The sequence below is a fragment of the Macadamia integrifolia genome, chromosome 14 (genome assembly GCF_013358625.1).
Source record: "Macadamia integrifolia cultivar HAES 741 chromosome 14, SCU_Mint_v3, whole genome shotgun sequence".
NCBI classification, from domain to species: Eukaryota; Viridiplantae; Streptophyta; class Magnoliopsida; order Proteales; family Proteaceae; genus Macadamia; species Macadamia integrifolia.
In genome coordinates this window covers 27,293,981-27,320,290 of record NC_056570.1, presented here as the reverse complement: position 1 = coordinate 27,320,290, position 26,310 = coordinate 27,293,981, and the positions used below count along the sequence as shown (strand labels likewise).

Sequence of the window (26,310 nt, the reverse complement as noted above, 5' to 3'; positions counted from 1 at the left end):
ATGCATTTGATCAATTAAATTGTGATGTCAAACTCGTAGTGCCAGTATCTCTTGGGAATAGATCCATGGGCAAGCAAAGTCAAGCCATTGTAAAGGAGGAATTCTTTCACCAACGACCATCGTTGTGCTTAGATGGGTTTTATGGATCACTATTTACAGATTAGCAAATTGAATTTCGGACCTTCAGAATATAAAGGGTAGTAATGATGACCTTAAATTTAAGAGTGAACACTTAGACCATGATAAGCAAAAATTTTCCTTAATTTGATCCTCGGTTATTGAAACTATGGGCTAGAGAAATTGGGTCTGAAACTAGTTAAATGGAATTAATTATTTTGATTTCTGAGTACAAGCTCTTTCAGAAAAGACAGAAATAATCTTAAACAGGGGCTCCACAATTCTCCGGAGCAAAGAAGAGAGTTCCTGTATTTCCCAACTCCAAATCAAAGGAGAACTTGTGTTGCGTTTGCTGATAAGCTCCAATCAGTGTAACATCTCCTGATCTAAGTGTAACACAAATATAATTTGACCCTACTGAAAATACACCAGTGGGCTGCACAACTAGATCAGCTCTTTTGAAATGGAATGTCATAGTTGGAAACCTAAAACCTTGCGGCGGCCTTGGGAAACAGAGATCAAACATGGGCAGACCACTTGGTCTACTTCCACTACCATATAGTTGCAAACCAAACTGTGCAAAGTACCGAATAAAAACAATTCTCACAATGGAATAAGCTTTAGCAACTATTGAAGTAAACGGAACTCCTGTATCTATAACGCAACCGCCAAAGCGGAAAAATCCCCATAGTTTAAGACGAATACCTGCAATGCTGATATCTGATCCTCTAAGCAATGGTGTAGACATGACTTGTGGTTGTGCCAACCTTGCACCTTCTCCAATATGTAACTTTGAACTGGTTTGTTCAGAGGTAAATAGGCAATAAGAGAACCTTTTTTGGTCTACTTGCCTCCATATGGGAGGAGTTCCACGGCCTCCAGGCCCTAAATCCAAAAGACCAGCAATTTTATTCGGTTGTCGAAAGCGATAGTTGTTATTCTGTAAGCCACAAGCCAAGAATAAATTGTTATAAGCCATAGATCCAGATATATCAGAAGAGAAGGTTAAGGTCTCTCTTGCAATGGTTCCCCTTGTTAAGGGACCATCGTTACCACTGTAGCGTGCTATGAATCCACATGAACCTCCATAGCAATCCTCTCTTGGAGTTGGACAGTCTCGGTGACCACAAGGAATAGACCTGTAACTTTGAGATCTTGAGAATGGGAAATTGGGTATTTGTATAAGGGGAAAGCAAGGATTGCAACCTTCACATTGGACCCAAGTAATGTGACTTCCAGTGTCCATGATCAAGTAATAAGTAAGCCACTTTGGTCCAGGAACAGGTGGAAATGAACCGATACCCACCTTGGCTACATAGTAGGCACCGGAATATTCCAGTACTGTTGCCGCTATGTCGTCAACCTCGCTGCTACCATTCCAATACTTTCCTTGACTTCTTGTTGTCATTGGGAATAGATGACGCATACGGTCTACTGTGGCTTGAATAAGTAGATTAGTCTTTTCCACATCTGTTACATTCTTCCCTGGATAGAATGGTGAGTGGACAGAGAATGGGTGAATGAGGCTTAGAGTGATGGATTCGAGACCTTCATGAGTAGCAATGGAATGTAGTAGCAACAAACTTGAGAGGAGATAAACTACAAAAAACAAAGTCTTCATGAAAGCCATTTAAGCTATATAGCTAACAAAGAATGGAATGTAAACACCAAGGCCAGAGGACATGAGATTTATAATTGATAATTATCCAAATATATAACCTAATTAAGTGTAGAATTGAAAGATGTGATAAGAAACAACTGACACTTTTGTCTTATGTTAATGAAGGGGAAATAAATGGAAAGGTTTTAATGTGAATTAAAAACCCAACTGGTCCAAGGAAGATTTATAATTTGGAAGTAACTGCCACAACTCGTCAGAGAGAAAATGAATTATGGTTTCAATCCTCCTAAATCATAAGAAAGAGAAACATGACTTCAGTTGATAACTTCTGTGATTTGGATAGGACACATCCATTTATCCTTTTCTTGATCAGAAGGTAAGTTTATTAATAGTTGCAACATACTCCATGGGTAAGACATTATATTTAATTTTTTATTTTTCTTTTCTTTTTTCCTGAATAAAATCCAAAAAAAAAAAAAAAAGAAAAAAAAGGGAAAATCCAACTATTTTGATTGATGAAGTCACTAACTTCAATCGTTGTCAAATTAGGGGAACCTTATTGCAAAGAAAACCCTTCTATTCGGGGGATCTAAGGGTCATTCTAGAACCTATTATCTTCATTAGGGGTGTAAGATTGGCCTTAACGGATCTGAACCCAATGTGAGTCCAAACAGGGCATGACTAAGAATTCTGGCCTTGAGGACTGGTTAGGGTGAATTTTTTTTTGGCCCTGAATTATGGTTGGGTCAGGCTAGGGTTGAGGTCTAAAGCTGAACCTGGCCTAGCCCAGTTCAACCCTATTTTAAATTATATAGTGATATGTGTATATAAATATATATATATATATATATAGTGATATGTGAGGAGCAACAATGCTCCTCAACACCTTTCTTTCTAAATACCAGTGCTTCTCGGGACAGAAAATAAATTTAGAAAAAAGCAAGTTATTCCTAGGATTAGTTGCTACTCATAGGAAGCAGAGCATTGTTGAAGAGCTTGGTATTCCCATTTGTAATTTCCCCACCCGCTATTTGGGTGTTGAAATTTTTAAGGGAAGGATAAAGAAGGAGTCTCTTCTCCCTATTATAGACAGAGTTAAAGGTCGGCTGGCTGGGTGGAAAGGAAAAATCATGTCGATGGCTGGAAGAGTAGAATTGGTCCGCTCTGTCATTTTGGGAATGATGAATCATAGCTCTGCTGTCTATTGGTGGCCATCAACCCTTATTGCTATCATGGAAAGGTGGATGAAGAACTTCATCTGGACTGGTGAGGTTGATTCTGCAAAAAATATCACAGTCCGATGGGATGTGTGTTGTAGGCCCAAGGATGAAGGAGGGTTGGGGTTGCGTAGGCTCAGAGACATAAATAAAGCAATGCTATGCAATATGGTCTGGAGGGTAAGACATGAGAAATCTACAGCCTGCAACTTCCTAAGGGCCAGACTTCTTAGGAGTGATGGATCTTTCAAATCAAGCCATAAGTCCTCCTCTATTTGGCTAGGATTTAGAAAGATGTGGGATTTTATGTCCTCAAAAGAAGCTTGGCTGATCGGAAATGGCGAAAATATAAAATTCTGGACTGATAACTGGTTTGAAAATAAATCCATCCTGGGAATGGTCGATCTCGAGGATGGTCCTGGTTCCCCCTTCAAGGGCAAGGTTAGTGACTTTATTGAAAATCACCATTGGAAATTGCCTAATGTCAGATCACCCTTATTGCAAAGCATATTTGAGAAGATCTGAGATATCAAAATTCCTTCGTATGCCTGTGAGGACATGTGCTTATGGAGTTTGTCTTCTGATGGAAGTTTTAGCTCTAACTCTGCCTGGGAGGACATCAGGAGCACAAATCCTAAAGTTCCATGGGCTACTCTGATCTGGAATAAAAAATTACAGCCAAGAGAGTCCATTTTTGGGTGGAGAATGGCGCATGGAAAACTACCAACGGATGAAGCCGTTCAAAAAAGGGGCATTGTTTTGGTGTCAAGATGCAGCTTGTGTGGTGTAGAGGCTGAGTCTATGGATCACATTTTCCTTCAATGCTCCTTCGCAGAGGAATTATGGCTGTTCTTCAGTGGCTGCTTCAATGTGGTTTGGAAGAAATTGGACTCCATGGCTGATTTTCTCCAATGGTGGAAAAGGAAGCTTAATATTGTTTGCTGCAAAGAGGCATGGGCTCTGGGGTTAATTAATGTGGCTGACCACATTTGGCGTTAAAGAAATAATAGAAGGCACGAAGGCAAGATGAGGCAAATAAACTTCATCAAGAAAATGAATCTTGAGGATATTAAATCCTCCAAGCCTAGCACCAAAGGAGAGGTGAAAACTGCCGCTGCTGTCATTTGCTACAGAAAGCTTGGCTTATTGATTCAGAATAAGTCAACTCTGCCCATCTTAGAGGTCTATTGGTGCAGGGCTCAGGTAAACTGGATCAAACTGAACTTTGATGGAAGCTCTATGGGCAATCCTGGTCAAGTAGGAGCTGGTGGGCTCTTTCGTAATCATATGGGAGCTGTTCTAGACTCCTATAAAAATTTTATGGGGGTCTCAAAGGTTTTCCAAGCGGAGGTGGAAGGGCTAATGGTGGGTCTAATGCGTGCTCGAGAAATGGGAATTACTCGCTTGTGGGTGGAGACGGATTCCAGTGCAGTTGCGATATCCTTTCAGAAAAAGAAAATCCCATGGTTTGCCATTCAGAGATGGATCTTCCTTCAACCTTTCTTGGAGGAAATCAAAACAACTTCAGGGAGGCAAACTTGATTGCTGATTATCTACCTAAAGATGCAGCAAAGACAGGGATCTCAGACACTAATATCATTTTTCCTGATCATATAAAAGATCTGATCAGAAGAGATGCTGAAGGCCACCCGAATTTTAGATTTTGTTCGTTCGCTTCCTTTTCCCTGCTGATGGAAATGCCGAAGGTGGGGGCTGGGATTGCGATGCTCGCTTGAGTTTCATTTTTTCTTGGTTGATTGTATTTCATCCTATTTTTCTCTTTAATATAATGCATCTTTAGCGAAATATATATATAACATAAGCAACCCTCGGTCTGTGCACAAATAATATAACATTAAGAAAACATTAATAGATATTTAATATTTATTACTCTCCTACTGTAATCATGTGTGCGATCTGTTGCTCCATTTTGAGATTTTAGGTAGGTAATACACTCAAAGAAAAACTCAGAATAGAGAGGGAGAGGAATATGGTCAGGGCCAATTAAGGTCAGCCCGGCCTGGCCCTGAGCGTGGGGTCAGGGTCAGAAATCTCTGGCCCTGAATCAGGGCTAGGCCAGGATTAGGCCCAACTAAGGGGACTTAGGGTTGGGTTGGGGTTTTAAAAAACCCAGCCCAATCTGATCCTGTTGCACCTCTAATCTTCATCACTGCCAACTTTAATATACACCATTTTCTTAAAAATGGGAGTAACTTTAACCAAACTACGCAATACCCAAGTACTTTTTTTTTTAATACAAATTCATAAAAGACAGACCTTGAGTTAAAATATTTGGCCCGTAAGAATGAGGCCAAAGGCAATTGTCACTATTTAGTAACCTCCAAGCCAACTTAACTAGTGAATCCAATGCCTAGCAAATTGGTTTATAGCTTTGCTTGAAGAGTATGCCCTAAGAGGTCAAAGGATCAAATCCTGTCACATGGGTGTGTGAGTTAAATTTAGTATGCCCCCCCTTCTCCCTATCGTTCCTCCTTTCTCCTAAAAGGCATGAATAGACACACATATTAGGCCAAATAGAAAATACGTTGATCTGCAATGCTTGACATACAACACAAGTCCAAGTAGTAAGTACCTACAATAGGTCCTTGCAAAAATGGGTTAGTTTTTACTACTCGGCTTTGTGGATTTATTTTTGTTACCTCCAGATATTCGGATCAGACGGCGAGCATTGGCTTTAGATTGATGAAGTTACCCAGTAATTCTCTCTTCCCTTGAAAGCTTGATTACATGGATAGAGAGGGGACTCGACTAAATCTCTGTGGATAAGCTTGAGACTTAGGCCACCAGATTGTACGAAAGTAAACTGTGGAGTAACCCAACTGAGAGAAGGTTTAGAAAGAATATGCACACCTTCCTTGCCATTAGGTGCACTTTCTGGTGCGGAAGAATGGACTGGTATATTGTTGACAATGAGTGAAGTCTTAAGGAAAATTTATAGTTAATAAGAATGGAAAAAGTTTTCCATCACCTACAGTGGTGAAGAAATCTACGGTAGAAAATAACCTATTATATGAAGTCAGTCGTGCGCCTTGAGGGTAGGGAAAAAAATCCTCTCCAATGTGCTGTGCGTCCAACACCCCCATCCCATGCCTGATAGGACTTGGGGGTGAGCGTAATGTGTTGGGTTGCATGTAAAGGTCCTCCCAGCCTTCGGATGGGGTTTGGAGAGGAGTCGGATCCAAGAAGGTGGAGAATAAGGAAACTTATCCCTATATATATATATATATATATTTTTCATAATGTTGTATGGGATAAATTTCTCTAGGGGGGGAGGCAGGCTTCGCTACAATCTGTCAATTAATGCTGTTCAATATTATAGGTTTGATTAGCTTATTACGAATTATTGTGAAAAATATTGATGGGAGCTTCACATGTGAAGTGGATAAATTTTCGTCCAACAGAACTGTTTCATGTGATTTAAAAATTAGAACTATTTCATTTTCTTTCCCTTTTTTATCGAATCAATCAAGTGAGCTGATTTTAGTCCTCATCTGGTTTCTTGGCTGCCACAACCTCCTGAATTTCTGAAAATTAATGTAGATGGAGCCAGCAAGGGAAATCCAGGTCCAGCAGCAATTAGCGGTATTGGCAGAAATTCAGATGCTTTAAGGGTTGGAGGCTTCTCCCTTGGCATTGGTGAGGCACACGCGGTTGTTGCTGAAGGCCTTAGCTGTGTGTTTTGCTCTTCTTTGGGCAGTCAACAATACCCTTCAATCTGTAATGGTGGAAAGCGATAACTTGCTTATTGTCAACTTGCTCCAACGGCGATCCGGATCATGCCCCTGGCGCATCTTCAACATTAACAACGATTGCCACTCAATTTCTCAAAGGTTACAGTCCGTTCTCTACTGTCACACCTTGCGGGAAGGCAACGCCGCTGCGGATCTCCTTGCTTCCAATGCGGCCTCTCAACAATCCCCTTTGTTTCTGTTGTTCACCCCTCCCCCTGTTCTGGCATCCATTCTGTTCGCTGACTGTATGGGAACGTTGTTCCCCGCAGAGATGAGAAAGCATGTATGTTTCACATTGCATTGCTTTGAAATGAGAAAGATGCCATGTTTATTAAAAAGAAGTGAAAATGTCATGTTATGTACATTATCAAGAACTACTCTTGCATCCATGCCAAACAAGCTGAGAAGAAAAACACGTAAAAAAAAAATAAAAAAAAAAAAAAGAAAAAAAAATGAAAAAAATAAAAAAATTGTACTTCCAAAATACTACTAAGGCATGCCACATCTTACATAAAGAATTCTTCTCCTTCAAAGAATCAATTGTAGAAGATCTTGATGGCACAATACAACCACTGCACAAGGACATGGGAATAAGGATCAATAGGTTAAATTTCATACTAAATAGTTTGTCTATTACCCAAGACAGACTTACCTAAATTGCACATAATTCACACTGATTTCATTGCTAGATAGCACATGCATCTCATGGTTTGGTTTATCTGAGCCTTATATGTTAAGTGTGAAGTTAAAGTTTCTAGAATCCCATATCTGATATGTACCATCAGCTAATGACCTGAAAAAAAAAAAAAATGAAAAAGAGAAAAAAGAACGAGTTTAGAATACATAACAAATGTTGCAGCTTGATAGCACATTCATCTCATGGATTAGTACTTGTTCTTAATAAGATCAACGGTGAATACGCCGAGATGTGGCTGACCCCACCAATTCTGAGCTTGATGAAAGGAGTGTGTGACACCACATGAATGATTCCAGGAAATAAAGATAAAATAAAATAAACATGGATAGTCTAATAACAACCTAAAGGAGAAAAAGTAGAAAAGCAAACCAAGAGATGGAACTCCCGGCGTAAATCATATTTCCTTTCTTGTGAAAGATTTACAATCGAATCAAAAGTTTCAACCAAACCCCTGAAAGAGTAATCTTTTATTGAATCAAATCAAAAGTTTTTAAGAAAAAATCTGATTTTTATTTTTCAATTAGAAACCTACAAACCGCCACAAAGACAGACAGGGAGCGAGCGAGAAAGAGAATTTTTTTTTTTTTTAGTTTAATTCACTTGGTGATGGCATAAATAGCATATACGATTCTGGGGATGTATCCGAATAACATCAGCAGGAAACACATCCAGAACTCCACCTACAGGAACAGGAAAGAACATCACCGATCCCCATATATTATTATTATTATTCATCTTTGTGAATCCTCAATTAATAACTTCTCAACTGGGGTTTGATGAAATCGGCCAGAGAAGAACTACTGCAAGCTATCCACGCACTTGAATATATATATATATATATATATATATATAATTTGAGGATCTCTGTGAATGTGAATGAGAGTGAATCAGAGTGGTGACTTTAAGAGAGAAGTAAATATGGGTGTTACAAGTGGGGAGGGGGAGAATTTCTCTCCTCCACGTTTAGGGAAGAGAGTGAGAGTGAGAGTGAGAGAGAGAGAGAGAGATAATTATGGAGAGAATTTTTTTTTTAAATAATTATGGAGAGATGTTAAATGGGGGAGAATTTCTCTCCTCCACGATTAGGGAAGAGAGAGTGTGTTAGAGAGAGAGAGATTGAGAGAGATAATTATGGAGAATTTTTTTTTTAAATAATTATGGAGATATATTAAATGGGGGAGAATTTCTCTCCTCCACCCCATTAGGGAATAGAGTGTGTGATAGAGATATTGAGACAGATAATTATGGATAGATTTTTTTTTTTAAATTATTATGGACAGATGTTACATGGGGATATTATAGAGATATGTTAAATGGGGGAGGATTTTTCTCCTCCACGTTTAGGGAAGAGAGAGTGAGTGGGGAAGAAGAAGCGGAAGAAACCCACTTTCTCTAATGGGGTCATCCACATTAATTTTTTTTTCAATATATATAATATAAATCAGTCTCCCATTCTGTACGTTTCTTATTATATGTTGCGTGAACTCTAATGCTTCCATATCCAATCCATGCTCTCTCTCTCTCTCTCTCTCTCTCTCTCTCTCATGGCAGCCTATTCATCATGTATGCATACTAAGACTCCATTTGTTTTGTTCTAAAAAAATGTTTTTGGAGTGTTTTCATTCTATTGGAACGAAAAAATGAAATAAAGTGTTTGGTGCGCTTATGGTTTGTTTCTGTTTTTTTGGAACAAAAAGAGAAAAAAAACTGAAAAAAATGAGATTGGACTTCCGTCTTCCCAGTTTCATTCCATTTTACAAAACAAGGAACTATCGTTCACGATAAAAATTTGAAATTTTGAAACACCATTTTTTCTTTTAAAAACGGCATTTTGACACAAACTGAAATTTTCGTTTTTGACACGAAACGTCATTTTTGGAATAGAAACAATACCAAACAGAGCCTTACTGTTTTTTGGATAATTGTGGAAGAATCACTGATATGTAAAACATTAAGAGAAATGAAAGTGCGAAAAACTGTGATTCATGGCTCAAAGAAAAACAAGTGTGCAAAAGAAGTCTTCCTTCGAGGCCTCTACCACTACAAGAGAACTTCCAATTACTTGTTCTGCTTCATCTTAATAAATCCTCATTTATTAGAGAAAGGGACAGGAAAGGGAAAATGAGAATGAGTTTGTCAAATAGACGCTATATTGCTGGTAGTACCTATTAGTCATAGTGTGCAAAAGAATAATTGAAGAACCAGAACCAGGAAACACAACACTCTAAAATTATTTGGATTGAAAGATATGTTTTAATCACCACAACAAAAAGGTGAGAAAAATTATAAAAAAGGAGAATAATAAGCACACATTTGACCATCTCAGTAATTTCCTTTCATTGAGCTTGAAGTTTGGTGGTACCATGCTAAAGAAGGTGAAAAGAAGAGAGCTGTATCTAAAAACTGCTAAATAAGATTAAAATGCTGAGGTACTTTTCGAATGCCTAACATTTCTTCATAGAAGTCCACTAAGGAAGTGGAGGGAACTCAATGCAAAAGCAATGTAAATCTTTATCTCTTTCATTGAATTATTTTCAAGAGTTTAATTAGTAGGGTATACTACTTTCCTACATGGAGATTAATGTTATGCATGTACGAAATGAAAGAAAAATACTTTAGGATAATTGCAAATGAATCAAAGATGGGGAGGTTTAAACCTAAAATACCTACCCAAAAAAGAAAAAAAAAAAAAAGAGTTTAATAAGACAGTTCTGTCTATGTGAAGTAGATCATCATTGAAGCATGGTGTCACGGGGGGAAAGGGTAAGGTTGTACTGGTCTATAGGCTAGAGATATGTGCCCTGTTCATACCCTCTTGATCCCTAACCAATCCATAAGATATGATTGCTTTATCAAAGAGATAGATTCATTTATTTGTGCTTATATAAAAATATACAAGTACAATGTATGTTGAATGAGTAACCGATCATGATAATATTTTACTGGTAGTTCACTACAACTTATCTAGAATGATTTGGGATGTATTATATCCTAGTCTATCTAATTCCATCTCTAGCAAGAAGCATCCCCCAACCAAAAGTAGAGAAAGAAAAGAGACTTTTGATATTCACAGCAAGAAGTTGGATTGAACATAAGTTGTCAATGTGGCACTGAAACTCCAAGGGATTAGTGTAGTTGGCTTGGAGGGGACACGGTACTCCATCTCAGGAGGCGAGATCCCATGATCAAATCTTTGCCGCTGTGCAATACCCCGTCCCAAGATTTATTAATAAAATATATTTTGTGGTGGATCTTATAGGGTCGACACCAAAATTTCTCCCTTTCGATGGCTTTGCGGGATTTTATGAGGTGTGGATAATATAGGTAATTGAAAATTACCGTTATGTATTCAATTTAAGTTTTGTATAATAGTGTGTGTACATTATAAAATTGTCATATGCCTATATCATTAATGGATAAAATGTCCCAATGGCTGTATGATTCCTTATGAAAGCTAAGGTTGTGGGATCAAGTCCCCTTAAGTGCTTTCCACCTATTCTTTTACTTTACAAGTTAGTGGTGGGTCCCACATGTTACTTTCAAGCCAAGCTGAGGGTAAAATAGTAAATCCACATGATGGGTGACCACTTGATGAGATGACAAGTTTAATCCATACATTGGCTCTAGGAGAGGTGGTCAAGGGGTAGGAATGTAATTTCACAATTTTCAATCCCATTGGTGTAAATAGTTGGACATAGTGAGGGTAAAATGGATAATTCGTATTAAATATACTATTCAAGGGTACCATAAATAGTGACATGGTAGTAGACACTAGACATGCAATGAATCCTATTGGTGATGAAATAGGTGGATAGCGATATTATGATGATTTCACACATATGGGGTGAATTGCATTATTATAAAAGTTAAAGAGTTTAAAATGAATAAATATAAGTATGAGGGTACCATCAAAATATAGGTGTCATTACTTAAATGCCATGCAAGTGATGAGTCAAGGCGTAATTTAGACAATTTAGAAATCCTAAATTTAGGCAATGATATATTGGGAGGATAAACTGGTGAGTTTTTCTTTCTCATTCTCTACTTCTATTATGTGAAGAGAAAGAGAAGGAGAAAAAGGGAAGATGTTGAAGAGAAAGAGCTCATGAAATGAAGAGGAGAAGAATAACGGATGGAGAAAAATGAGGTTCTACAACAACTCAAGCTTGAATCTAAAGAGGGAGAAGGAGATTTGAGGGAAAATAAAGCTTATTTCTGAAAAATATCTAAGAGATTGGGAGGTCTTGTTTAGTTTAAGCTTCTAAATACTTGAGTACAAGATTTCAGAATTTCAGGTTAGTGTACTAACTTACATACTCTTATTCAAGAAATACTTGTGAGATTTGAGTGTGAGATGAACTTAAGAAGAATTATTCATGTAGGTTACAGAATGCATGTGAATGAACTCAAGGATTTGAGTCAAAATTTGGAAATTTTGAATCCTAAAACTCCACTTCAGATTTGGATTTACTGTCTTGGCAGACAGACCTTTGTTTAATAAAAATATCATAACTTTTTCATATTAACTCGGTTGTGTGATGGATGCATATATGTATTATTTACTATACTGATGTGATAAATATCATGATGATAGCCATTAAGACTATTTGTTCATTTACGATGGAATGTTTGCATCTGAAGTACAAATTGGGATATTGCGATTGAGGTTATTATTATGAGATAAATGAATATTTGCAGTGATACATTATATACATGAAACAAGAAATATAATTGCGACTATATTGTGAAATGATGTACAAATATATGTTATGGTTCTTTGTGTATTGAGAATGAGGTTAGGTTACGTACCTCGCCTAGTAGGGGAAGAAAAGGTGAGTGCATAGTGTCAAGATTGTTCGCACAATATGATGGATCATTGTAGGATCACTATTATTATGACAATGATATTACTTGCTTGATATACACATGTGGGAGGGTATAAATATGGATATTATAATATTTATTATTGTGTGTGCCTGTGTGTGTATATCTAGGGAGGTTTCTCTCACTGAGCTATCGAGCTTACCCCATCATTATATATCTTTTTCTACAGATGAAGATCAATGCTATAAGACCGGAAAGAAACCAGCCATATGGATGAATATTTCATTTGTTAGCTAATAAGTGTAAATTTTCTTGTAATTAATGGATATGTTGTATTTCTCAATAGAAATGTACAATTTTAAGGGATTTGAATTATAAGTATTGCCACCAAGGGAAGATCCTGACAATTTGATGTAATGGAACTTTGTAATATTAATAAACATTTAATCCTTATGGAGGATATTATGAGTAAGATTTTTGATGAGTTGTCATATTTTTTTTGATCATTTGATTATCACTCGTGAGGGAGTGACCATACCCTTACCTCGGATTTGGGGTCGCTACACGTTGCACCTAACTTCTTAGGGCCACCGCACAAGAGTTTCCATCTCGGATTGATTCGGTCTTGTGTAACCGGTATCATAGTGACCCCAGAGATTAGTTGGGTCAAAGATCTGGACACCCTGGGTATTAAAATATATATATATATATATATATGACAGTGAAACATTAAATGAACTCACCACCCTCAATTTAGAAATATAAATGAAGGCTTGTCTGCTTACTAGGAAAATTGGTGAAAGCAAATTATCTTCGATTGGAATGTGGCATTTTGGGAATATAGTGTCTGAAAAGTGAGTTTTCAAAAGGCAGTTCCTATCACCTTCAACCATTAATTTTCTCTGCAATTTTGATAAATGAAAAGAATGACAAAGGAATATCCAATTTCAATCTGATTTTTAGAAAGCCACCTATCTTAAGAGATCTTTTGATGGTGGGAGAGGGAGTTCACCTTTTGGAAGGACAGTTTTCTGGTTCGCTTGAGGGTGAGAGAGAGTTTCGATCGCAAAGAGAAAATAGGTCGTAGACTTTCACTTTTGGAAAAGAAAAAAAAAAAGAAAATAGGAGAGATAGAGAGGGGACGTGAGATATTAGAACAATAAAGGAATTAAATTTAGAGAGTGTTTAAGTAAAATAAAAATATAAAAGATACCAGCAATTTTAAAAAATAATAAAAAGGATGGAGAAAAAGGATTGTAAAGAGGAAAGGGAAAAATTGTCGAGTGAAAGATTTGCCACTTCGTGCTTTTATATTTTTTTTTCTTTAGAAGGTCAGATTGTATTAAAATATAAGGAAAAGTAGAAAAGAAATATAATGCAAGAGCCTGAAGTGAGTCTCCACCTTTGGCATTGCCATCAACAGAGACTCACACCCGCTATCTCAAAAATCTAAAGCAAGTACGGCCTGCTTCGTCAATAGCTAATTCATGCCTGATGCGAAGAGATAGAGAAACATCATCAAAAGATGTCCCAGTTTTAGCAGTTTCCTTAGCCAGAAAATCCGCAACAGGGTTGGCTTCTCTGTAACAGTGGGATATCTTCCACACAATAGCATTTAAGTAGCTAAGAATATGGTTCCACACCTGAAGAGCAAACCATGGAATAAGCCTATGGTGAAAGAAGGAAACTACCACAGAAGAGTCAGACTCAATCCACAACTGCTGAAAGCCCTTGGCACGAGCGAGCTTAATCCCTTTCAAAATACTCCATATCTTTGCTGAGAAGCTATTCGAAATTCCGAAGAAAATCTGATAGCTGATCAACATTTTTCCATCGTGATCCCTAAGGATACCACCACCTCCAGCGTGACCCGGATTACCGAGTGTGCAGCCATCAGAGCTAAGTTTCACCCAAGAGCTTATATATAATAGTATGATATATATATACATACATACATGCATGCATGCATACATACATAGATACATACATACATATGTGACCCCATTCTCTCCCCCTATAGTCTAGCCAAATGGGCACATTTCCATTAACTGTGACCTGAGGAAAACTTGATCCTATATAAATTTATTTATCTAATGATACATGTTATGTACAGAAATGTTAATATGTGTTATTGTGCTCCTTCTATAATAAACAAATGTGATATACTATCTCTAAATGAGTACAGAATCATGCCTCCTCTATATTGTCAATGTATATAAGGACCTAGTCATTGGATTTTGGTTGATCACAATAGGATATTGTAGACATCTAATTTTATCACCCAGGGCATTGATGATTTCGGAGACTCTTTTTGAAGAGGATTTGGTACCTTCTAAAATAACTCGTAACTCTTTCCAACTTAGGCCAACCGTACCTAAGCCTATGGTACTCCAACTAGATCACCCACAACAGTCCCTAGAAATTTGAACCCAAATTTGATGGCTTTCTCGATCATTTTTTAGTGGCTATAGAGATTCTTTTTCACCACTCATGCATCAAAACTCTTACTTTCCAAGAAATATTAAATTCTACTATTAGATTTTATGTTTGCCAAATATTGGGCTTGTCTTGGCCCAGTCTCATGGCCCAGTCTTAAGACCCTAACCTAAACTTGGACGATATCGAATTACACACACCAAATAGATGAGCATGTACTATTTAACATACCCTAGGCGCACTAGTTAATGGGGCCTGATCTAGTCCCTACAAACATGATGAAAACCAAAACCTCAGTCAATGGAAATTTTGAGAAGCCATGTGGCTACTCAAAATTTCCTCAATTTGATCTTTGGTTATTAAAACAATGAGCCAGAGAAATTGGCTATGAAACTAAAAAGATGAGTCATTAAACGGAAACTTTTATTTTGATTGCTGAGTACAAACTATTTCAGAAAAGACAAAAATAATATCAAGTAGGGGCTCCACAATTGTTCGGAGCAAAGAAGAGAGTTCCTCTATTTCCAATCTCCAAATCAAAGGAGAACTCATGTTGGGTTTGCTGATAAGCTCCAAGCATTGTTTTTTTGTCGCTTGATTTAAGTGCAACACAAATAAAATTTGCCCCTACTACAAAAACACTAGTAGGCTGCACAACAAGATCAGCTCCTCTGAAATGGAATGTCATAGTTGGAAACCTAAAACCAGGCGGCGTCCTAGGGAAACAGAGATCAAATCTAGGCAGATCGCTTGGTCTACTTCCATTACCGTATGGTTGCATACCAAACTGTGCGAAATACTGAATAAAACCATTTCTCACCATGGCATAAGCATTAGGAAGTAGTGAACTATACGGAGCTCCTGTATCTATGATGCAACCACCGGCGTATAATCCTTGTATCCTAAGGCGAGTCCCTGCAATGCCAATATCTTTCAATCCCACATAGTAGAGTGAAGGGTTAGCTCCTTTCACCAATGGTGTAGACACAACTTGTGGTCCTACCATCCTTGCACCTTCTCCAATATGTAACCGAGAACTGGTTTGCTCAGAGGCAGCTAAGCAATAAGAGAAGCGTTTTTTTAGTACTTGGCTCCATATCGGAGAAGTTCCAGGGCCTCCAGGCCCTAATCCCAATACTCCAGCAATTTTATTCGGTTGTGGAAAGCGAATGTTTTGATTCTCTAAGCCACATGCCAAGAATATGTTGTCATGCAATTCTGTATCTCCCAATCTATCAGAAGAGAAGGTTAAGGTCTCTTTTGCGATGGTTTCCCTTGTCGAAGGCCCAACGGAACTACCGTATCTTGCTTTGAATCCACAGGATGATCCATAGCAAGCTTCTCTTGGAGTCGGACACTCTTGGTGACCACATGGAATGGACCTATAACTTTGAGATCTTTGAAATGGGAAATTGGGTGTCTGTATTAGGGAAAAGCATGGATTGCAACCTTCACATTGAACCCAAGTAGTGTGGCTTCCAGTATCCATAAGCAAGTAATAAGGAAGACCCTTTCTTGTGGGAAATGTACCGATACCCACCTCGGCTACATAGTAAGTACCTGTATATTCCACTATTGCGACTATTTCATCAACCTCGCTGCTACCATTCCTGTAGTTTCCTTAATTCAATGTTGTGGTTGGGAATAGATGATCCATACGGGCTGCTGTGGCTTGAATAAGAAGATTAAACTTCTGCACTTCTGTTATGTTCTTCCCTAGATAAAATGGTGAGTGGACAGAGAATGGGTGAATGAGGTTTATAGTGATGGACTGGGGACTTTCATGAATAGCAGCAGAATGTAGTAACAATGCACTTGAGAGGAAATAGATCAGAGATAACAAAGTCTCCATGAAAGCCATTTAACCTAACAAAGAATGGAATGTGACTACGGGACATGAGATATATAGTTGAGAATTGTCCAAACATAGAACAAATTAAATGTATAACTGAAGATATGATAACAAACCACTAACGATTTTGTTTTATGTTAATGAATTGAAATAATGAAAGATTTTAATGTGAAGGATAAACCCAGATGGCCTGAGGAATATTTGAAGTTTCAAGGTAACTGCCACAACTTGTAAGAGAAGAAGTGCAGCAAATTTAAGGAGAATTTATAGTTCGTAAATACGGTAAAGGTAGATGGCCACAACTTGTACAAAAAAAAAAAGAAGAAGAAGAAGATTACACAAGGTTTCAATACAAAGTACCAAAAACGAAGAAATGTAATATGTCAATCCTTTTTACATGTCATTGATAAGGTCTTTTAGGCTAGAGGATGGGCAAAGCCCATATATTCCCTAGCGATAAAGTTGTAGCATTTGTGTTGATGTGGTTGAATAGTTGAGTCAGATGGGATGGACAAGATAAAGTTGGTGGCATAGGTTGGGAAGGAGCAGCAATTGCTAGGGTTTTAAATTTGGCCCTGATGGTCTGAACCCGCCTTGTGCTTGAACTGTGCTAAGGCCAAGTTTTCTGACCTTGAGGGTGGGTTAGGGTTGAAAAACTGAAACCTTGGGTCAAGGTTGGGTCGGGTCCGGGTTGAGGTCTTAGCCCGCCCAACCCAACCCTGGCTTTAACCCTCATTTATATAATGTGATTAATTTATATAACGAAAACATTAATAATAGTAATAATACTATAATATAAACTACACAATATATATATATATATATATATTTTTCTAGAAATCAAGTTGTATTAAGAATGAAAAAATAGAGAAAAATCCAATTACAATGCCAATAGGCCAAAGAAAAATGGAAGGACGCTCTAAACTCCTACCCCACCTTTGACATGGCCATTAGCAGGAAAGAAGCCTAGGGGACACAACCAGAACTAGAAGAATCTAAACTGAGGACGCGTGGGAGCGTCCTTCTCCAACTCCATACTAATAAGAGCAGGCCAGGCATTAATGGGATCAGAAGACTCATCCTTTGCTGCGGATTGTGCTTGGTAATCAGCTATCGGATTGGCCTCGCGATAGCAGTGGGTGATCTTCCAGTTCACCGAATGCAAGAATGGGCTGAGGTTTCTCCATCTTTGAAAAGCCAACCAAGGAACAAACCCTCTAGATACGAGGGAAATGATAGCAATAGAATCACATTCGATCCACAAATTCTGAACATTCAGGTCTCGAGCATGTTCCATACCAGAGATGATCGAACTGAATTCAGCTTCAAAACTGGTTTGGACTCCAAGCAATTCCCTGTAATGAAAAATTATCTCAGCTTTATCATCCCTATAAATACCCCCTGCACACCTGCCCTCCTTGCGTTCCCAAGGGAGCAGCCATCAGAATTAAGTTTAATCTATGCCGTAGGTGGGGCACACCAGAAGACTTCAGTAGGATCTCTTCTGATCCAGTGAGGACGAGGGATACCCATGCGCCTTGCACATAATAAGTCTGAGACCGATAGAGGCTGGTCCGAGAGCACAGATGACAAGGCCCATAACTCACTTTTATGGATGCGAAGACTTGCCTTGAATGCTTGGGATTTCCTTCATGCCACCTAGAGGTTCTTTCTCTCCAAAGGAAGTAAGGAATAAGAATGAGACCTTTATTCTATTCTTCTTTAAAATTTTGATTTTTTGATCTTCTATTCCACCACAAAAAGAGAGCCTCAGTGCTAGAGATCGATGGCCAGTTGGAGCTAAAATGCCCACAGAATTGACACCATAGAGCATCAGAATAGGTACACAAGAGGAAGAGGTGATCGAATGATTCTTTGGCTGAACCACATAAATCACATTTGGATGAAAGAAGGATACCTCTCATCGGTAGGGAGCCTTTTTTGGATAAACCTCCATCCAAAGGCAGATTGTTTGGGGAGAATTTTTTGCTTCCAAATGTTTCTGAACCAGGGAACCTTGGGATTCTTTTTCCTTATTTCCTCCCAAGCGGTTGAGATGGAGAAAAAACCTAAGGAAGAGGGTCGCCAGTGACATATGTCATTCGAGAAAGAGATAGAGTTGCTCTGAATTTTTTCAATTATTTTCTTAAGGAATAAGGATCTCATTGGGGGGAGACACCATCTGTTGTCTGAGATAAATTTGTTGACCTTTGTTTGGTCCCCTTCAAACCATCCTTGGTCCAGACCAGATTCTTCTGCTATTGATTTCCCTTCTATCTAGTTATCCAACCAAAATTTTATTCTATTTCCATTCCCCATTGATCCTACTTCCTTCTCAGAGACAAAGGACCAAAATTTTTTAAGGCCTGGGAGGATAGAGGAAGATTTGTAACCATGACGCAATGAGCCATCCTTGTTTACAAATCTGGACCTGAAGAAGTTGCTCATGGAGGAATTTTCATGCTTGATCTGCCAAGCAAGTTTGCACAAACAGGCTTTGTTGACATCTCTTAGTCTTCGAACCCTTAGGACTCCTTCCTGAAGAGGTTTGCAGACATTCTCCCATTTAACCACCACCTTCTTCTGTTTGTCCATGTCCCCTAACCAGATGAAATTTCGCATCCACGTTTCCACTACTTTGATGGAGGATTGAGGCCACCAGTAAACTATGAAGTTATGGATAGGGAGGCTCGATATGACTGATTTTACAAGCTCTACTCTGTCAGCAAGGGAAAGAAGTTTTGATGCAGCCTCATGGGAAGCTACAGATCGGGAGAGTCGAATGACTCATGTATCACACTACTGCAAGGCGTGTAGGATTTGTAGGTTTAAGCAGTCATAGGAAAATGACTATATCTCTCTTAATACAGGTCAGAATGATGTGATTCTAGAGCCTATGGAACAAGGGCTCACAGCTCTACAATATTTGTGACAAAAGTTTTCTCCGAAAACATTTGCAAGACACCTGAAACCTCTCATGAAGTTGATGCACGAATCTGAAAATTAAAAGTAAGGAAGGGTATAGCTCGTCTAGGCTATAGAATAACTCTTCAAGGTCATAAGATGGGAAACTCTTCAAGGTTTCGGAAAGGACTCAATAATAGAGTAAATTTTTACTAAACTTCTTCATGTCCCAATAGGTTATACATTATTTTACAATTTATAGGAAAATAAAATAGTGAAAGTCACATTGGTTGTGTGACATATTACAATGTGAAAGAGAACAGAGGAGAAAATATTGACTCTAAAACTAGTTTGATTCATATTTCCACATCTTAGTCGCACTTGTCTTCAAGGTTAGGTTGGATGTTGGAAACTCACCTTGCCTTTGTTGCCTTTGTCTTCAAGGTTATTAATGCTCAAAGTCCAAAAGAAGGGGCATTCAAAGTAGAGTTTTTTCAAATTATGGGTGCCATGGTTGAATTCAAGACAAGTGGGAAGAAAATGTAGTGTGAATTTGTATCCACCTAATATCATCTTAGAGTCAAGCCTTCTAGAATGCTGACTTGGCTCCTTTGCAGTCATATGGAGGTGACTAAGGAGTGCTTGTTGAGGTGGCATGTGGGCTGAATTTATTGCTAGTTTGGTGGGCTAACATGGGTTTAGACTGCTATTGTGACCCAAGTCCAGTTTTAATGTTGTGGGCCTTGAGCCTTGCTGACCTCCTAAGCATTTTAGGGTGTGAGGCTTGGGGCCTCCATATTCTCAACTAGATCTGAGGTTGTATCAAGTTTTCCCTTCAACCCGGCTTGTAAACTACACAATATATTATTACATCAAATATTTTTTGATAATAATATATTGGGAGGGTTAGTAAACCCTAAACCTAAAACCTTTTCATTCTTCATTTTCTCTTCTAAGCAGCCATGGCCACCACCCCTTCAACCCTTTCTCTTTGTAGATTGAGTGATGTAGAGCACTTATTGATGGATCCACATGTTGAGCACCAAATGTTGAATCATTTACTGATCAACCTACTTGATGAGCACCAAATATTGAATCCATTTGATGAAAGCTAAATGATGCAACCATTTGAGGAGTACTATATTTTTGGTTGAAGATCGGGATTTTATTAAAAGAGGGAAGAAAATTTAAAGAATAGAGAATATATACATCCAAGAACTCAAAAAAAATAAAAAAAATAAAAAAATAAAAAATAACGGAAGAGAGCCTCCACCTTCGGCATTGCCATCAGCAGAGGCTCACAACCGCTATCTATAAAATCTGAAATGCGAATGACCAGCTTCATCAAGGATTAATTCGTCCGTAATAAGCTGAGGAAGAGAAATGCCAACACCAAACTTATCTGAATAGTATTAGATGGAAAATTTCTCATAATTATAGAGAAGGGAATGTGATTGCTGACTACCTGGCTAGAGATGCGGCAAAGTATGGGATTACGGATGAAAATGTGGTGTTTCCGTCTCATATAGTGGACATTCTTGCTAGGGATGCTGATGGAAGGCCGCACTTTAGATTTATTTAGTTTGAGTCTTTTCCTCTCTTGCTGATGGCAATGCCGAAGGTGGGAGTTGGGATGACTAGTGGAGTTTGTTTTGAGTTTTGTACTTTTGTAGTCTTTTTCTTCTTTTAATGAAGTAATCCACTAGCAAAAAAAAAAGGGTTACCTTTTTGTTGACAGCAATGCCAAAGGTAGAGAGGTTATTCAATAGATTTTTTATCTCATTCTTTGTGATTGTAATTCTTCATTTATTCAATATATACTTTTGTTGACTTTTATACAAAAAAAAAATCTTTTTCACCACTCATGCATCAAAACTAGTACCTTCCAAGAAATTCCTAATTTGAGTATTAGATTTAAGGTTTATCAAATATTGGGTTTGTCTTGGCCCTGTCTTAAGACCCTAACCTAAACCTGTACAATATCGATTGCACAAACCAAATATAGATGGATATGCATTGTTTAACATGCACTAGTTAATAGGGCCTGATCTGGCCCCTACAAACATGAAAAAAACCAAAACTTTAGTCAATGGAAGTCAAATCAAAGGAGAGAAATTGGCTATGAAACTATAAAAGATGAGTTATTAAATGAAATTATTTATTTTGATTGCTGAGTACAAACTATTTTAGAAAAGACAGAAATAATCTTAAGTAGGTGCTCCACAATTATCCGGAGCAAAGAAGAGAGTTCCTGTATTTCCCAACTCCAAATCAAAGGAGAACTTATGCTCGGTTTGCTGATAAGCTCCAATCAATGTTTCTTCGTCTGATTTAAGGGCAACACAAACAAAATCTGCGCCTATTGCAAATAGACCAATGGGCTGCACAACAAAATCAGCTCCTTTGAAATGGAATGTCATAGTTGGAAACCTTAGACCAGGTGGCCCCCCAGGGAAACAAAGATCAAACATGGGCACATCGCGTGGTCTACTTCCACTACCGTATGGTTGCATACCAAAATGTTCGAAGTATTGAATAAAAGCATTTCTCACAACAGCATAAGCACTAGGAATTAGTGTAGTAAGCGGAGATCCTGTATCTATGATGCAACCACCAAAGAGGAATAGTCCTCGGAGCCCAAGGCGAATCCCTGCAATGCTGATATCTTGCAACTCCACATAGTAGAGTGAAGGGTTAACTCCTTTCAGCAATGGTGTAGACACAACTTGTGGTCCTACCATCCTAGCACTTTCTCCGATATATAACCGAGATTTGGTGTCAGGAGAGGCAGGGAAGCAATAAGAGAAGCGTTTTTTGAGTACTTGGCTCCATATGGGAGAAGGTCCAGGGCCTCCAGGCCCTAAGCCCAAAATCCCAGCAACTTTATTCGGTGGTGCAAACGGCATATTGTGACTCTGTAAGCCACATGCCAAGAATAAATTGTTAAACGACTCTGTAGCTCCCAATCTATCAGAAGAGAAGGTTAAGGTCTCTCTTGCAATGGTTCCCCTTATAAAGGGCCCATGATTATCACCGTAGCTTGCTTTGAATCCACAGGACGATCCATAGCAATCCCCTCTTGGAGTTGGACACTCTCGGTGACCACATGGAATTGACCTGTAACTTTGAGATCTTCGGAACGGGAAATTCGGCGTCTGTGTAAGGGGAAAGCATGGATTGCAACCTTCACATTGGACCCAAGTAATGTGACTTCCAGTGTCCATGATCAAGTAATAAGGAAGACCCTTTGGGCCAGGAATAGGCGGAAATGAACCAATACCCACCTCAGCTACATAGTAGACACCAGTATATTCCACTATAGCGCCTATGCCGTCAACCTCGCTGCTACCATTCCAGTACTTTCCTTGATTCATTGTTGTGGCTGGGAATAGATGATGCATGCGGGCTGTTGTGGCTTGAATAAGTAGATTAAACTTCTGCACTTCTGTAATGTTCTTCCCTACATAGAATGGTGAGTGGACAGAGAATGGGTGAATGAGGCTTATGGTGATGGACTGGGGACTTTTATGAATGGCAGCGGACTGTAGTAACAATGCACTTGAGAGGAAATAGATCAGAGATAATAAAGTCTCCATGAAAGCCATTTAAGCTATGAAAATAAAGGATGGAATGTGACTACCATTGACCGAGGACATGAGATATATAGTAGAGAATTGTCCAAATATAGAACAAATTAAATGTATAACTGAAGATATTATGACAAAGCACTGGCGCTTTTGTCTTATGATAATGAATTGAAATAATGGAAGGTTTTAATGGAAAAACATCCTCTGCCGTGAGGAACTGGTGCGGCAAGGCGCGAGATGATGACATGTGGAGCGAGAAAATCGAACGGTGTTGGTGATGCCCCGGTTCCTTCGACCCACTTCGTCGGATTCCCATTTCACCCGATTCATTTCACCTGCTATAGGGTTTTCTCATTTCATACTCCAAAAGACCAGCGATCCCCATCTTCCTACGACCTCGACCAGAGCCGGCCATATGGTTCGTGTGACCGCGACGGAGCAGCAAAGATTTCTTAACCAAGTATATCAGCGACAACAGAGCCTCCTATGGTCAGTCTTTCGTTCTTGTTAGGGCTGTTTCACCTCAATCGTTCATATCTTCCAACCTGTGTGATTTCTTCCTCAGAGAGACTAGAGACTCTTTGTATGGGAAACATTGACCAGCGACGATGGTCGAGCAACCTCAACGGACCAGCGACCAAAACTTCTTGCAGCTTGTTGTAAGTAGGAAAAAAAAAAAGAAAACAGCTCTCTGTATACGAGCTTTTCTTCACTTGCTCTTTTTTTTTTTTTTTTGTTTAGGAAATGCAGTATTTCATTATGTATGGGATCATTCTCTTGTATATATGCTATATTAAATATGCCATTTGTTAGATGTTTCAATTATGAACACAATTTTTACCAACATCTATTTCAAGCATGAACACAATCAAACCTTTTTCACTGTGCTGCATTTGGGTTATTTTCTTGACGCCTTAAATTCTATTGAATCTCTTGAAAAATCTGTAGAATTATGGATAGAGTTGATGTAGGTGAAGATGTTGAGAGTAAGCCTCGGAAGGGCATGTTATTTAACTCAGAGAATGAGACTTATGATTTCTATAACAACACTGTTCGATTTTCTCGATCCACGTGTCGTCATCTCGCACCTCGCCGCCCCAGTTCCTCACGGCAGAGTATGTTTTTCCCGTTTTAATATGAAGGTCAAAGCCAGCTGGTCCAAGGGAGAATTATAATTTCGAGGTATCTGACACAATTTGTAAGAGAAGAAGTGAAGGAAATTTAAGGAGAAATTATAGATTTTAAATATGGAATATATATATATATATTCATAGATGGATTTTTTATCTTAATCTTTACCCTGCGAGGCTAAATGATAATATGATCTCCCACCCCTTTTTTTAGGGGTGTCAATTTTGAGTCCACACCGATAGCTCCAACTGAGCCCGACACGTTTATGGCCTGACTTGGATCGGCCCGATTAATAAATGTATTGGCTCAAGCCCGACAAGTTTATTAAACGAGCGTATACAGTGCAAGTAGCTAGCCTGTCGGGTGCCACCAGAACCGACCGATTATAGGCCCGACTTGAACCGACTCATTGTAACCCGACCTAGCCTGACCCCCTTTATTAAAAAATAACCATAATCTCATATCATTTCTCTTTGTTATTAAAGATTTGGGTAACCTTCTACTATGATTATTTTTTGTATAAAACTATAGCTATTTAATATTCAAATTGAACAATTATGGGACTTCAACCCACTTAAGAAAAGAATTTTAAGGTAGGCACATTTAGAGTCCGTTTAGATTTAAATAGGTCCGTAGCCCGGTTAAGACCCGGTTAATGCTCATTTAAGGTAGCCCGATTAAAGCCCAACACCAACCGGCCAGATTATAAATTGTATCATGCCCCCAAAGCTAGGCCCGTTTACTTAAACAGGCGTTCACTGAGCAAGGTTTCCAAGTGGTCAAGCCCGGCTAGGCCCGACCGGTTGACACCCCTACCTTTTTTGACATACCCAAATTTGATTTGTGCTGGTGCAACTAATTTTTTGGACTCAGCTTCAGAATGGGCATATGGAATCTTATCACAGGGTGAGTTTAGGATCCTTGAATAAAAAACAACTGCAACTACTCAAAGAGAAGTAGTGGAAGCGGTGCCCTAGCTAGTAGGTTCTATTTGAAGAGTAGGCACCAAGAAGTCAGAACATCGATTCTTGTCACATGGGTGTGTGAATACGAATTTATTGTGCCCCCCTCTCCTTATCATTCCCCTTTCCCCTCTAGTGTGCGTGAGTCAAGTCCCGTTATGCAGTTCATTAGGAATTGCACCACCCCTTCCCCCTGCCCACCCCCCGACCCCAAAAAAAAAAAAAAAAAGCGGGAGCCAACTTAACTAGACGATCATTATTAGGAAATTAAGATTTCTAACTACCAAACCACCATAAGCCTTAGTAAAGAAACCTTCCCTATGGCAATTGGATGCCCTTTCCATTTACCATCGTAATCACCCCAAAATAATTTGGCATAAATTGATTAGGGTTTATTTTCCATTGGCAATTATGTGCCTAAGACCTTGGTTAAGCAAGTCCCTTCCTTTGAGGAGGCTCCACCAGGCCCATTAACAATTGAACCAACACTGGACTTCCAAGAACTGGACTCTAGAGAATTATTTGGCCTTAAGAACTGATCAAGGCTTCCTCATTGTGAAGGATGTGCTAGTCTTGGTGGCTAATAAGGCAAGGTTGACACTTTGCAGATCCAAAAAACCTAAGACTACCAAAACCAAGGATTAAAGTATCGGTATCGGTCACCGTATTGATCGGCCAAAATTAAGATACGTATCGAAGGATATCGTAGCGTATCGGAGATACACTAAGATACGCTAAAGATATATACCTAAATGGATAGGAAACATTTTTTTAAACACTTTTGCATAAAGAATTTGTTAAAAAAAACTATTGATAACATGTATTATGCATAAACACTAAATTGAGGGTATCGTTCTAAGAATTCAAGGTTTGTAGTTGTCCCATAAATGTAAAATCCTTGTTCCCAACCTTGATTTCCACTTTAGTTAGAGAGAAATATGGCTGACAGCATTTTGGAACAAAAACCCTTCAAAAAATCGTGTTTTTCTGAAAAATTACCCATCTTGGCCATTATGTCACCGTAGCGCACTGTATCGGTACATACCAATACTCACCGATACGTACCGATATATATCGATACTCACCGATACGTGCCGATATATACCGATACGTACCGATCGATACATACCGATACTCACCGATACGTACCAATACATACCGAAACATACATTTTATCTCAATTTTATATTTTCCAAAGTCGTATCGAGGC

The 26,310-nt window shown here is 38.7% G+C and overlaps 4 protein-coding genes and 1 long non-coding RNA gene across 5 annotated transcripts; 1 reads left to right on the top strand and 4 right to left on the bottom strand.

The window, feature by feature from the left end:
• Window positions 1–379: 379 nt before the first annotated feature.
• LOC122060786 (aspartic proteinase nepenthesin-1-like) lies at window positions 380–1,747 on the bottom strand. Its single transcript, XM_042623886.1, has one exon. The coding sequence runs from the start codon at window positions 1,745–1,747 to the stop codon at window positions 380–382; it is 1,368 nt and encodes a 455-aa protein (XP_042479820.1).
• A 9,621-nt stretch (window positions 1,748–11,368) lies between these two features.
• LOC122060921 lies at window positions 11,369–12,722 on the top strand. Its single transcript, XR_006134501.1, has 2 exons — window positions 11,369–11,699; window positions 12,458–12,722. It is a non-coding gene; the product is annotated as an uncharacterized LOC122060921 (long non-coding RNA).
• A 942-nt stretch (window positions 12,723–13,664) lies between these two features.
• LOC122060784 lies at window positions 13,665–14,054 on the bottom strand. The gene has a single exon (XM_042623885.1). The coding sequence runs from the start codon at window positions 14,052–14,054 to the stop codon at window positions 13,665–13,667; it is 390 nt and encodes a 129-aa protein (XP_042479819.1).
• A 1,082-nt stretch (window positions 14,055–15,136) lies between these two features.
• LOC122060783 (aspartic proteinase nepenthesin-1-like) lies at window positions 15,137–16,153 on the bottom strand. The gene has a single exon (XM_042623884.1). The coding sequence runs from the start codon at window positions 16,151–16,153 to the stop codon at window positions 15,137–15,139; it is 1,017 nt and encodes a 338-aa protein (XP_042479818.1).
• A 5,474-nt stretch (window positions 16,154–21,627) lies between these two features.
• Window positions 21,628–23,025, bottom strand: LOC122060782 (aspartic proteinase nepenthesin-1-like). The gene has a single exon (XM_042623883.1). The coding sequence runs from the start codon at window positions 23,023–23,025 to the stop codon at window positions 21,628–21,630; it is 1,398 nt and encodes a 465-aa protein (XP_042479817.1).
• Between the last annotated feature and the right edge of the window lie 3,285 nt (window positions 23,026–26,310).